Raw genomic sequence first — 14,493 nt, forward strand, 5'->3', positions numbered from 1 at the left:
CGACTTGAGTCGTCTCGATCTCGAAATAGGATTGGATATACAGGTCTGTCAGTACTTACCGAACGTATCACGAACGACAAGATGGCATGAAATGAGATTGGCTTTGAGCCGATTTCTTGACTTAAATGACTCTAAACTGCTTGTTGACCCTTGAAAAGACGAGAAGATTCTTTAAGAAGCCGGTGATTTTGGTTTGGTTGTAAAAAAAATAACGCAAGCAAATGTCGATCTGGTTTATAGTTTTCTCGGCTTTCCAATTTTCAACTCTAAGTTGGTGGTCTGATCAAACGCGTGACACTCGTTTAGCAGTAGTTATCATGCTCTTACGTGTTGAACTATTTCGCACGCTTCGGCATACGAAGTAACAGCATCCTACCGCTTTCCCACGACCGCGAAAAATAAACACTTGTCTAATATCTTTGCCGATTAAATCCCTAAGCAAACTGTCGTAGATGAAGGGAAACAAAGAGCGCTGTCTTATCTTATCTCTTAACTGCAATTATGTAGGCCTTCAGATGCTGCCACGCCACACCATGCGAGACGAAATGCGATCTGCTAATTAAGTTTTCAAGCCGCGGAACAACACATCTTGAGCAGCAACTTTATGCCTCGTTCATCAAGACATGACGATGACACATTGCAGGACGTGAGGATCTGATCATCCAATGCGGTGCTTTCTCTCTCTGTAAAAACCCCCTTGGACTTAAATGCACTCCAGACCGAGTGATGGTCAAGATAAGGAGCTAAAAGCCAGAAATTATCGATACATCAGGAGATCCACAGGATTCATCACAGTGCATCTGCAACAAAACAGAACTGCAGTTCCTTTATATTGACGTCGGTATATAGTATTTGTAGTGGAACTGTTCAAGATTATGCTGCAAACAAACCACGGAATGAGCATTCCCACGCTGGTTCCGCCGCGATTTGAAGAGCCAAACTACGGGATGAACACAAGTTCTCCAAGGCCACCGTTCTCGATGTGTCAACCCCATGCGTCCAACTCACTCGTCCCGTCTGCGCGAGTCTTGCAAGAGGTCCTGTACTCCAACGAGATGAACTACCCGAGCTATATGCCTGATATGCCCAACAACCAAAGCTTGCCTCTTCCATGGATGCCTTCCTGGCATCAGAGACAGAATCTGCCGTACCTCGGACACCCTCGCCCAGGTAAAAACAACGTTGTGCTTTTCTACTCGATTACGAACGAGCGCGTGTCGAGAAAACCTGTTTTGAGTTGATCAAACGCACGGCTCAGAGAGACATCTTGGTTTCATTTGACGTGCTTTAAGAACTTATCAATTCATTCGAACTCGAAATGCTCGTTAATAGTTGTCGTATTTTTTATTTATGTGTTTTTAAAACTTCTTAGTGTATTTGCATAGCCCAAGCAGTCTGTTTGTTTATTTTCGATTCACACTTAGGACACCCCTAGTCAAACACTACTGGTGTAAATTAGCCGTTAGAAATGGCACGCGCAGCGTAACATAGTATTTGAGCACAAATTTCAGTAGCCACATCAGCACTCGCAAGCGAATCGGCTGTCGCGGCTATCTTGCGATCGTAGGACAGCAAAAGGATTCGTTTAACCTCCAATAAACCCTGCTATTGATGTATACGTTAGTGAGCCGCTGGCGACATGGCCGACAAGACAACCGTAAACTAGCGTCAAACAGGAATTGCTAGATTGAATATTTAAACAGTGATAGCCGGCTGTTGAATCTCGCCAGCGTGCGCAAGAATTGAATCGTTAAAAAACTGATTGATAACTTCATCAAAGTAGCAAGCTTTCGAATTGAGCAATTATCGTGAAAAGAAATGAAATGAAGTCACTTTACTACCCTTCAAAACAATATTAAGCTGAGAAGATCGAAAACTAAAATTTGTTTAGAGAGGGTCGACATCGAAAACCGATTTTCGGATCATGTTTTATCAGGTTATCAGACACGAAATCTTCGGTCTGTATTCCTTAATATCAAGGGATATCTTCCTCCTTACCAATTATACGGCTCACTTACAGTTTCATAATTTGAACTAGTTTACAAAATGGGACACAGATTTAACTTGTCGCCGATGTGGGTCTCAAACAGATCAGAAATAGCCCAAGAATATATCTACTCTTTTGATGAATTCCATTTTCTTTTAACAACCAAGGGCAATTATTAGCATGGATCTGCTCTGCGATGAAGTTGCCTGGCAGTAAAACAGAAAACAAGCGTTTCAGTAGTTTTCTCGACAACATGTAATTTTCCATGCGGTTCAAACTTTTGTTAGTGTAGGAGTTTTGCAATTTTATCAATCTGCCTTCACGAAACGCAACAAACGAATTTGTAGAATAATTCCTGACCGGAAGAGGTAAATAAACAACTTGTTTCCTGGCTTGAGATAAGACAGCGCTTAACTTTAGAGTACCAAAAGGAAAAAAATATACACGTAAATGATGAGAAACGCACCGCACGAACTAAATTAAATTTCATTTCAGTGGAATGTGGATACTTGCGTAACGCAAACTAATAAAAAATAGTTTCAACGAAAACTCTGATACCCTCTCTCTTTTAACAACCGTATTTTTATCTTTTGTTTTCTTCAAAAGGAGACTTTTATTCTTATCCTGAATATGCCGACATGGATGAATCAGGTTTGTATCCACCAAAGAAGAAACGGGCACGAACAACTTTCTCGGCAGAGCAACTCAAACGACTGGAAAAACGCTTCGTAGGTAATCATTACATCGTCGGAGAAGAACGACAGAGAATCGCCAAAGAATTGGACTTGTCTGAGGCGCAGGTCAAAGTTTGGTTCCAGAACCGAAGAATAAAATTCAAGCGAGACGAAGAACTCGAGAAGCTGGGGAAAAGCAAAAAGCGCAAAGGGGAACATCATGTGCGAAAATGGCAAATAACGACACGACATTTTGGACCCGAAACGGACACGCTTTTCCCCAGCGATTACGATAATACCTCTAGAAAGCATAATTAGAATCAATTTGTTCTTTGGAGCAATTTACAAGATAAGCAGAAACGCGCTGAAGGCTAGAAGGAAAATTAATTTAATACCAAAGAGGTTGGTAGCGCCGCGCTAATGTCTTTTCCATCCATTCGGAACGCTGACCACTGACTGCGATACTACTATTTTCTGAGCATATTGTTTTGTGCCAAATTGAAGTACACTACTTCCTCTCTCTCTTCAGTGTATATATTTTCTTAGTGTTAGATAGAAGAGTTTATTGGGCACTAAATCAACTAGAGGAAGCTATATAGGCCGATTAGCTGACTCACGCTCTAGAACATCTGTAACAACTTTCGTAATGACCATATAGGCCTCTAATGTTTTCAAGAAATGTCAAAGTCTTTGGAGTTATTAACGACTTTTTAAGGTGAAAAGATTAACACTGGTTTCACTGATGCGATAGTCCTTAGAAACAGCTTGTACTTCGAATGGACTTCCCGGATAATATGCTCTAATGATAACTAATTATATAGTTCAATAAATGTCCGTATCACGGGTTAGTGAGGGCGATTGAACAACGACAATTACAATCTCTCATAAGCGCTTCCCTCAAGGGGTCTTAAAAACTTGGTAAATCTATGCTTATGTGCCAATTGTACATATTTCAAAGGTATTCTGTAGTTAGATTCAAAACCCAAAACCAATGATGCGTTCACCGCAGCTTTGCGCGCGGGAAATGCTTCTCAAGAGTCATTGGATTTGCGTGATCTCGGTTAAACCGCAATTTCCATGTTATTTATAACATAAATGTTTATTCCACAAATAAAGAAGTTTACAAGACAATTCATTAGCTACTGTATATCTTTTTTTTTCTTCGCAATAAGTATACATACATTTAAATCTACCGGTGGATTTTGTTGGGGCGTTCCCCAACGTGTTTGTGAAAAACTCGGTGGGTAAGTCTTTGCCATTATTAGGACTCAGTCACGTCAAAATAATCAGTTCAATTTGCCAGCCAGAAAATTTCTCTCGGTGTTGCTAACAGGTAATAAATCGAAACATATTTGTTTATTTTATCTCCAATTACTTTTTTGTGGCTTGTCGGCCGCTATATTTTCGCCAGTTAACACACAGCTTTTGGAACTATCTCCAAAGCAATTGCTGTCTCTTTGCAAAAATCGAGAAACTCTCAAGCGAAACAACACGAATTGAACTTTGTTTAGATCGATATTACAGCTGTATTCGACCAGGGAAACAAATTTTCATTATCCTTATTGTAAACATATGACGAATATTTAAGATTTCAAAGTTTTTATCTCTAGAGCTGACTTGCCCCCGATGAACTCAAAGCCGATAGTGATCTAAATATCTAGGGAATGTGGCCATGTAATATATATATATTCTTTTGCCAATCAGTATCCTTGTTCATATTCCATTGCGTTTTCTAGCACATTCCATTTCACTGTCCTCCACCTGAGAGTCTGTTTCCTACCACTCAAAAGTGGAAAATAAACCCGTACACGAACAATTCTCCCTTGCATTTTTACCGAAGTTTATCCAAGCTATGCTCTCTAGACACACCTACATATTTGTCTCGGCAAATTTTCTCAGCCCACGAGCACCAGGCCGCATGCAACAACACGATAAGTCTTCTAATCCAGGAGTCCTTAAACTAAAGGATAACATTACGGCCTTATCTCCACGATCCAAAGAAGGTTATCTAGAATGAAACAATTTCCGACATGACAGATCGGCATGAGTGACTGCAAGAATATTAACCACTGTATTAGCGGGAGAGATATCTGTTTTTTATTTGTAAACGAAGCTCGGCTGCTTTTGCGTTTAGTTTTATTCTGTTATTTCAGTCAACGTTTTGATCTACTTCCAATTTTTACACCAAGTTTTGACTTTCCAAACATCATGACTCTTTTTTGCAAGAAATCAGTGATGGACAAATCTACCCAACACTCACCGCCAAAGAGCTTCTATGCATCCATCATGTTTCAATGATTTCTGCGCCCTTTTAAAAGGAACTTGCAGATAAGAAAACCGCCCACTTTTATTTAATCAATATGCAGTTGTTTGGTATTTTACAAGAGCGTTTCCTTAACTGAATCATCGCCGGCCTGTTATGGGCAAAAGTTTGAAAAGAGAGCCTAATTTGGTCAATTAATGTTATGTTATGCTTAGTAAGCTCGAAATCTACGTCGCACAAATAGTTCCACTTTTTCGCTGTGAGAAAAATACCCCATTTTAGGATTTTCTCATAGCTCTGAAAATAACCGAAGGCATGAGGTCAAAAGATTTGACAGCGTGTGCAAGTTGTAACGCAGATAATAATTCTTTGCGTGTTGAAGTACGGTAAACTTAATTTATCCTGTTTTACAGAGATGACTACAAAGTTAACAGGACACTCTACACGAGTGTCGTTTGAGGGAGAAAGGATTTTGTCCAGCTAACTGTTTTGATGTCGTTTTGAATAAACAAATTTCGTTAACATTTGCAAGACAATGAGAGCAATAAAAAATCCTTGGATCGCTTCAAGGACCACTCTTGAAGAGTTTTCATCAAATTTTGTCCAAAGCAAACAATCTTCTACTGCTATGCTATGTTTCTTGTAGGAAAAAGGCTTGAGGTGATAATCATAATTTTGTGGAACGTTCAAAAAAGATGTTACATCAGAGACGCAATTAAAAGCTACACCCTGTAACCTAATCTCGTGCCCGGATCCTACCGTGCAACTGTGCTTACGACCGTTTGGCCGTGGAAGGTATGGGAACGAGACTACTTGTAACCTCTTGTAACCACGCTCGAGCGCGCTCTACGGGTCAGACGCTTTTCGATTTAAGGGTCGTAGAGCCAACTCAGAGTGACTACAGCGGTATATCAAAGCAAAAAAAATACTGCAGACATGGTGAGACAACATGAGCAGCAAGAGAATACGAACAACCTCTTAGCCTACAACAGTCTGTCGAGTTTTACCCGATATTCTTCGCTCTCGGCTCTTGTTTGTTTCGGAACATCTTCGGTCATTCAACAGTTGGTGACGACTTCTTCAATTCGAATCGCTTCCATTGTTACTCGGAATTAGCACGTGATCACACTGTTTCCCAATGCTAGTTATTGTTTGTTTCGGATTACTAAAGAAGACGATAAACATCTCACACTCATCTCAGGATGGTACGTGAAAAAAATAAAGTTTTACCTTGGAGTAATGTCGTAAAAGTGTGATCGGGGCATCATGAAGACTTAGAGGAAAAATGTTTTCTTTGAAGAGAGAGAATCAAAAAATTATGCCCACTAGATCCGAAGATGTCATATTTTTTTTTCAGCTCTTGCTCTGATATTACAATAGATGAAAAACATCTCAAAATGATTGTACAGTAGCGTCTCCGGTAACACCTAAACAAGTTTGGCCATGTAATCTCAAGAGCCCGAGAGACTGGGCAATAACTTACTCTTACTCGCCCCATTCTTCTACACCCTAAGCAGAGAAAGGAGAGTCACGCAAGGGAAGATGGTGAAACATGGCTGCGAATTCAGCTGCGAGAGTTTTCTTGGCATTTTGCTGTTTCTTTAGCCATTGCGCTCTAAGTTGGGCAACTTTACCATATTGTGGAAATGATTCTTATAAATACATCCCACTGCAAAGGGGAGACAATGGAGAAGAATATACCCTCAAACAAGTACACGTGATTATCAGGTGAGTTTATAAACTTCACAAACGGGTACAAACATTTTTTTTCCTTCCCCTAATTTTTCAAATCTTTCACAAGATTTGCATTAAGCTTTTTCCTCCGGTCCCTAATTTTTTTCAAAATTTGAATTTGGAACATACGTTTTTAAAAGTGCGTGTTTTGCTTCTCCAAGTGTCCCGCTGAACGGGAAAATTTTCCTTTAACATCTTTAATTTCCTTACCGATCATTATCGGTTCACTTTTGAAGACTCACATACAAGCTTGAATTCTTTCGCTTTAACTTAATTGCTATGTTTGTCACAAAATTTGCAATAAGAAGGGGCAAGATTCCTGCACAGTCCCAGACTTTAATTTGCATACAGTTCTTGGATGCTTTTAAATAGCATGGGAATAATGAGGAAATCTTTCCGTAGAAGGCTGATTCATTTGCTGTGCGATGTGTCTTTTATTTATTTTTTTATGTTGAGAACCATTTCCTCAGGATCTAAAAATAGATTTTGCAAGTCGATGTTCGTTTTTGAGACAGTCCTGGCGACAAAATGTCGTCGGCTGAAGCAATGAACTCGACAGAACTTAGATTCAAAATATAGTTTCTATATCACAGTAACATTTCTTCAAAATTCATTGTTATCCTTTTGGGTTTGATGTAACTAAGTTGCCCTGATTTTAGTGCATGCGTCAAATTTATGTTGCAAAACCTATTGTTTAGGAAAGGTCTGTTGCATATAACGGTAATGAAAAGAGTATTCTAGGCCACCTAGTTTTCCTGGCTGTGACTGGCATGTGAGGTCCTGAAAATGCTCACATAGCACTCCTGTCAGTTAAATTAATATTAGGTGGATTCTAACGCTTGTTTTTCAAGGGGCTGGGAATGGTTTACTTAAGGAATTTTTCAGTGAAGTGGAGAAAGGTGTCATTGCATGTTACAGGACCAAGTTTTTTAAATTTCATGACCAGTGAAAATATGAAATTAAAACCCATGAACTGTGAATTTTTTGGTTTTGCAATATGTGAGCCTTGAAGTTGTTTGGAAATTGGTTGCCTCTGACTGTTGTTATTTCTGTCAGAGGCAACCAATTTCCATAAAATTCGTGACATCTCCTGACTACACTTTTTCCATTTTTTGAGCCTTAAAGTTGTTTAATTGATTATTTGTGATGCATTATTTCTACTTTTTCATGTCTGTGAAATATGCACAAGATCTGCCCCCCCCCCCCTCTCCTTTACCCCTCTCTTCAGTGTTGATTTTAATCTTTTGGGTTTTTTTTTTTTTAAATGTTTTTGAAGGTTGATTTATCCAGTATTTTTGAGTTCTATAATCTTTTTTTTTACCACAGACATGGGGACAGGACAAGAGCGAATGCTGCTCCCTGTTGGGCTAATGACACAGCCGTGTGGGACTGCCTGTTGACATCTGCTTCTCTGCCCGTCATCAAACATGATATCCATGATATAACAGTGGACAGGATATACAGAGATGGTAGATGCTAAAGCTATTTCTTGTTTTTAATTTGAATGTAATTCATGTTTCAATTCCACATTTTTCCAAGGTGATCAACTTTCACTGCACTTTTTTTCTGCTAAATCAAAAAGTTTGTTGGGTATGTCTGGGAATGTAAATTCAATGTTATTTTTCATTGCTCGCTAACAATTGACAGACGTCTAACATTAGTATCAGGGCTGTGGTCTAGCAGCGCCTGGTGGCCCCTGGCACCTTACATTTGTTCTTGGGCAACCCAGGAATCTTAGTTTTTTCATAAAAAGTATATGCTGGGCACCCTGGATTTCACAGTACTGAGCACTGGGCTCTCTTCAATTTGTCTTAAGCACAGCCTCGAGTATGCATATTCTCAATAAAGTTTACTATATATTTTGTAAAGTGGCAACAAAGAGAATTTATCTCAGAATCGCATCATTGAGTAAAATCTCACATTCTGATTGGTTAACGAAGCAAGGTATTTAGCATGGAATTGCAAGTTGAAAACGAGGCTAAGTGATATTGTTTTGCATCTACGTAAACAAAACAATTTTAAGTATTGCTGTTTCCTTTATTTTCTCATTTTTATTCAGTTGTGTGATTCAAGGAAAATCCATTACTTCACTCGTGAATTCCGCATTAAATTGCACTTGAAAACCAATATCGCACGAATCGCGAAGCGATTCGTGCGATATCGGTTTTCGTGTGCAATTTAATGTGGAATTCCCTTGTCAAGTAAGGAATTTTCCTTTATAATCAAGAGTTTCTTTTGTTAATGAACATTTCCTTTGTTCTCATGACCTTAACCCTCTCACTCCTATGAGTGATCAAGACAGAATTTCTCCTTACAATATCAATACACTATCAAGCAGACAAGTAATGAAAATAAGAAAAAAAAAAGAAAATCAGGGGATTATCAGTTGATCCAATACCAAATTCTCCAAACTAACATCAAAAGAATTGTATAATAGATGGTCATGAGAATCACTAATGAGATCTTGGTAGTGAAAAGGTTGATGTGAGAATCTAGGGTGGTGTTGTAAGGAGAAATTAGATTCTGGTCTACCGCAGGGGTCTAAGGGTTAATTTCCAACCTCCCAGAAATGAGCATGGCGATTTATTTTTTATACATTAAAGTTTATGCAATATTCATTTAAAACAGGCATTATTAATGCATGTAACTAAGTAAGCAAGTAATTTTATTTAAGTAAGTAATTTTATTTAACCGCATATCGCATATGAGCAATAGCTCGTTTAAATGCAAATGTGGAAACCCACCCATCCCACCGCAGGGGAGGACATCCATCACACAGTAATCTCGTGTGTGGGAAATTAACGTCTCCTACCCCTAACCCTGCAGGAGACGGGACCTCCATTTAGTTGTCCCTATCCAAGAAGACTAGAATATCTAACCATTTCTTGATGTTATAGAAAGGTAGCACATTCTTCTCAATTATTTTAAGACATTGAGTGTTGGTCTGGCTGGGGCTTAAACCCTCGACCTCCTGAACAACAGTCCAGCACTCTATCCAATGAGTTTACTGGGAGGCAGTAATTTTTAAGAAATTATTTCATTGTTAAAATATGGAAAAAATTCTAGGCTTAAACTTTATTTATGCTCAAAACTGAGCAGTCAAAGTTATTTCATTTTGAATGGAAGGTTCCCATGTTCAGAAAAGAGTTTTTTTTCCTGTAAATGACCAAAAGAAAAAGAAGTCCTTGAAGAAATGATAATATTTTGATGTATGTTTTTTCAATTCCTTTCAGTTTACATGCCTGGTCGGAATGACATGAAAGGTGACTGTGGCTTGGGTCATCTCACTTTTAAAGGATACAAACAGGAGGAAGTCAATGGACGGAATTTGCGCCAAGTGTACGTTGACACTGGGTTCCTTTCCCCCAACTACTCCAGTCATGAAGTGTTTTTCCGAACAGATGGTGGGTATTTGAAAAGTAGTTTTAATTATTGCAGTTTTGTTTTTGATTAAAAAAAAATTTTGGGAAGGTCAAAGGCAGATAAATAAGAGGTTCAGCTAACATGGCTTTTTATGCTGTGACATAGGGTACAGTTGTCTGAGATTTAGAAGCCTTGAAATGTGTTTGTAAAGTATCAATGTTTACTGGAGAAAGCAAGAAATTCTGTTGCTGTACACTTCTTTTTCATGTTGATTTTTCGTTTCTTTTTTCAACAATTTTTACAGATATGTCAAGAACAAGACAGGTCAGTTCTATATTATTAGTCGATATTTGTGACCTTAATGTTTGATTGATGTTGATATTGCAAGAAGAAATAAGATGCTAGTCACTTTAGAGCATAAAATGGTTAAAACATGAGCTTAATTAAGGAAATATATTTTCTCCACAGTCTGCTCAAGCTCTGGCTTTAGGTATGTTTCCACCCTCAGCTCCATCGTCAGGGAAATCTCAAGTGGTAGACATTAATGTGATGGACAAAGATTTTGATGATATGGAACCAAATCCCAAGTGAGTGGTGTACAAGTGATTAAAAAAAGAATTGATTCATTACACAACAGTTCTTTTAACTTTTTAATTTCCAAGATCTGCTGGTTAATTCTCTCCTCTAACTGCTCCACATTCCCTTGTGAATTGGTTACAAGAATTTGTAGTCAGATCAAAATAATAATTTCTACCTAATAAGGTTGAGTACGTGTATTCTCACTTCCTCTTTGATGGATTATGTATGATTATTTTAGGGAGAAGTTACATGTCAATCACTTGTGGGAGTTAAGCTGATTGCATGGTCTTAGGGTGAGGGGAAGGGTGTGGTCCTTATATGGAATGCTGTAATGAATAAAAGTTGTTTTTCTCAGGATGTGGTCTCTTTTGATGGGGATCATGGAATGAAAGAGACTGGTGTGGGTGATATTGAATATGTTTTGGATATATCAACAAAGTTGAAATGGTAAATTGGCCACCGTAACGATTACAAAAGCTGACGTTTCGCTCCGACGAAGGGCTAACGCTCAAAACGTCAGCTTTTGTAATCGTTACGGTGGCCAATTAACCATTTCAACTTTGTTGACATATCCAAATTATTTCGTTACCCCCACCGACGCAGCCCCAAACAGTTTCTTTTGAAACTGTCAGCCTTTATTCATTTGGATATTGAATGTGCATTCTCAGAGTCAAGTGGGAATGTTGTTTTCAGCTGAACTGGACAATGAGTGAAATGATATTTCTCCTTGCTGGGTTTTTCTGTATTTAACCCACCCCGCTCACCATGTTCCCTTTGTAGTCTTTCCCTTGTGCCATGTGTAGTCTACCTGGGTTTTTACAGATTTCGTTGTAGGGTTGGAACACTGAATTACACCACCCTTGAAGCTTACTAGAATTGTTTGCCCTTTCAGTCTTTGCCCCAAGTTAAATCAATATCAGAAAGAATTCTTTGCATCTGAATCATGGAAACAGCATTACAATGAAAAAACTGAACCTCTACTGGCCGAAGTTGAGAAGGCACTTGGTCTCACGTACAAACTGAGTAAGTTTAAAATGATTCAGCATGTTATATAGTGAAGATTTTTCCCATAAGCCAGGCCACACCCTTTGGGTTTGCACTCTTTTTTACTTCACCTTTAGGGGGAAAACAAGTTAGCTCCAACTGAATCAACACGGTCTTCCATGGTGAATTCATACAGAACACAGATTTTAATTCCTCTTTAATTTGCTCCGGGGAGGGGGGGGGTACTTCCGAGGATGGGGTGGCGTTTTCACGACTGGGTTGACTTTAATAGATGGGCTTGGGTCTTTTTACCAGAATGGTATCGCACATTTTGGGGTGAAGTAAATATTAACTTCAAACGCTATTTTCGCTAGATGCACTAACAGAAAGTGATTGAGTTTGGATGGCGAAAATTTCATTTGCCCAAAAGGGAAAAGATGGGGTTGGTGTTCTAGGAGACTGGCACATACCCAGCAAGAATTGACCTAAGTAATTCCCCCCCACTTTTTCCGGGTTTGCTCCCCAAGCTCTCCATTTCTTAAACTTGAATAACTGCTTGATTTTTGAATCTGATATACTGGAAGTTGAGTGCGGACAGTGCGAACCGGATCACGGACGAAAACTCCCGAAAATTATAGTTAAAAGTTTAATTTAAAGCTGTATACCAGTGAAATTGAGGGGTCTGAGAAAGGTGCTTGAAGGCCAGGGCTTGGTATATTAATAAATAGTCCTTTTGACGGAAGTTTGCTGTCTGAGTCGTCGGCTCAAGGTTAATTTCGATGGGAAGTCCAGCTCCGGCTCGAGTGTGGACACTATCTTCTTGATATGCTTTTTGTTTCTTTTCTTCTTGACATGCTTTTTGTTTCTTTTCTTCTTGACATGCTTTTTGTTTCTTTTCTTCTTTACAGCCCCAGAGGGTTTGAACCACATTGCAGACTGCCTTTTTGTCCACATTTGTCACGGGTTCCCTATCCCACCCACTGTATCGTCAGACCTTGTGGAGCGCGTTGCCAGTGAAGTGGAGTACATGTGGTATGCCACCTTTGAATATCCTACAATACAGGACCACGCCAAAGTTGGCATTGGATTTCTGATCAGCGAGATTTGGATGGTAAGGGAGCGTGTCGGGAATTTGTGAAGAGGAAGCCTTTGCTGCCTTGTAGTTAGAATTAAGGTAGCCGCTCGTTTAGAAGAGAAGCTGCTCATGTTTCGCCCTTGGGTGATCTCGCCCTGAAGGGAATTTGTTTCGTCCGGAATGGAAGTCTTTTCTCCAGGAAGGGAAGTCGTTTCGCCCTGAAGAGAAGTCTTTTCGCCCATTCCTGGTAATATGATTTATTTTAATGTCACAGTAGTTCTTCCTGATAATTTGGTGGAATACATGAATAGTATTGGGTGATAACCCGGTGCAATGTTGCGTTTTTTGCTTAAGAAGACAACATAAACCAAACGACCAGTACTTAAACTCGGACCACTCAAGTTAAGAGCACTGTGCACAGAACACTGTAATATATCTAAGCAAAACTTTATTGTTCGTTAGGCGATGCAAGAAGCTCTGGAAGAAAGTAAAGCTAGAAAGTTTTATCTTTACTCTGGCCACGACTATACAGGTATAGTAGACTTATTTCGTGCAAGAAAAAACAAAATTGTAATATGTGAAGTAGTTGAGGAGAAAAATTTCCTCGGCTCGGAAGGAGGTACATTTGAACTGATTGAATTGCGGGGTGTACGGTTCCAGAAAAGTTCGAAAGAGATCGGGTCTTCGGCTCATTCTATGGTGTTATTTGAAGACGAGGGTTCCTTCGCGGTGTTGACATCATCGGGCTGAGATCGTATCACGGTCGAATGATTTCGATGCTGTGGCGAGCTCCCGGCTTACGTTCGGTTCGGAGGCACGAAAAAAAGTCATGCGAGGATCAGATTCAAGGGGTTAGAGTCAAGTCAGTGCATCTCCTCCGGGAAACTGTTCGGGAGACTGTTCGGGAGACTGTTCGGGAGACTCGGGTTACGTTCGATTGCTCGGGTAACAGTCGGTTCTAATGGTGTTCATCTCCTTCAGTTATGCCCTTCATGACAGCCTTCAACGCAAGCGACGGCAATTGGAGCCCATACGCCTCCATGATTCAGTTGGAGTTACTGGAAACTACTAGTTCAAAAGACACGGATTATGCCGTGAGGCTGCTCTACCAAGGGCAAGAACGTGTTATCCCGTACTGCCGCAGGTCTCCATGTCCGCTGGCTCAGTTCAGTGAGTACATCCGGGCCATTATACCTCAACACCCGGATACAGATTGCAAAGTGACCAATCCGAAGCTATGGAATATGCCAAGCCCACCGCGTTTTGGGTCAGCTAAAGTTTTCTTTTAAAGGAATCAAACACGACTACGTCCTAACAAGTAGTGAATCGAGAAGAGGGCCACGCCCTAACACTCGGTTTCCTGTTTCCCTTATGGTTCTACGTGATTGTGCACGCCAATTTTGTTCAATTTTTTCCGAGATTTTTCAGTAATACTGAGTGGGAATTTATCGCATTTCAATCTAGAGGAAAGCTAAGCTTTTTTCAGTGAATCAATAGACAAAATTCTTAGTTCAAAATGTGAAGATTCACTTACAGCGAGAAGTTCGTGAAAAATAATTTCGTTCGGTGTCGTTTGAGATGCTTTGACTCGTGGTTAATTTTTTTTCCTAAGTAACTTTAAATTGTTTGTGTTTGGTAAGTGTTACAAATAGAAATGCTTCGGACCGCCCGAGGATGTTCAATTAATTAACGATAAAGCTATCAAACAATCAAACAGAATTAAAATACAATGGAAAAACTTCTTAATAGCTTTTTCAGCTCTTTCCTACTTAGCTCTGCTGCAGCACTATCGCGTATAGTAGCGTGTGAATTTAGTTTTCCTTCAACAAAGTTT

At 39.6% G+C, this 14,493-nt stretch overlaps 2 protein-coding genes across 3 annotated transcripts; both read left to right on the forward strand.

Annotated features, from left to right (window-relative positions):
- Positions 1 to 3,804, forward strand: LOC111337032 (homeobox protein EMX2). Of its 2 annotated transcripts, none has more exons than XM_088763569.1 (2): positions 1 to 1,170; positions 2,597 to 3,804. In XM_088763569.1, exons 1-2 carry the CDS (start codon positions 876 to 878, stop codon positions 2,977 to 2,979), a joined length of 678 nt encoding a protein of 225 aa, XP_088619695.1. In that variant the 5' UTR covers positions 1 to 875; the 3' UTR covers positions 2,980 to 3,804. The 2 variants fall into 2 exon arrangements, with proteins under 2 accessions (XP_088619695.1, XP_022798990.2); XM_022943255.2 differs by having other exon boundaries at positions 18 to 1,170; positions 2,594 to 3,804.
- A 2,625-nt stretch (positions 3,805 to 6,429) lies between these two features.
- Positions 6,430 to 14,407, forward strand: LOC111337046 (counting factor 60). Its single transcript, XM_022943267.2, has 9 exons — positions 6,430 to 6,652; positions 7,985 to 8,127; positions 9,892 to 10,062; positions 10,326 to 10,345; positions 10,490 to 10,608; positions 11,493 to 11,623; positions 12,493 to 12,695; positions 13,122 to 13,191; positions 13,641 to 14,407. Exons 1-9 carry the CDS (start codon positions 6,477 to 6,479, stop codon positions 13,946 to 13,948), a joined length of 1,341 nt encoding a protein of 446 aa, XP_022799002.2. The 5' UTR covers positions 6,430 to 6,476; the 3' UTR covers positions 13,949 to 14,407.
- Positions 14,408 to 14,493: the final 86 nt, after the last annotated feature.

This window comes from Stylophora pistillata, chromosome 1, assembly GCF_964205215.1.
Source record: "Stylophora pistillata chromosome 1, jaStyPist1.2, whole genome shotgun sequence".
In the NCBI taxonomy this organism is placed as follows: Eukaryota; Metazoa; Cnidaria; class Anthozoa; order Scleractinia; family Pocilloporidae; genus Stylophora; species Stylophora pistillata.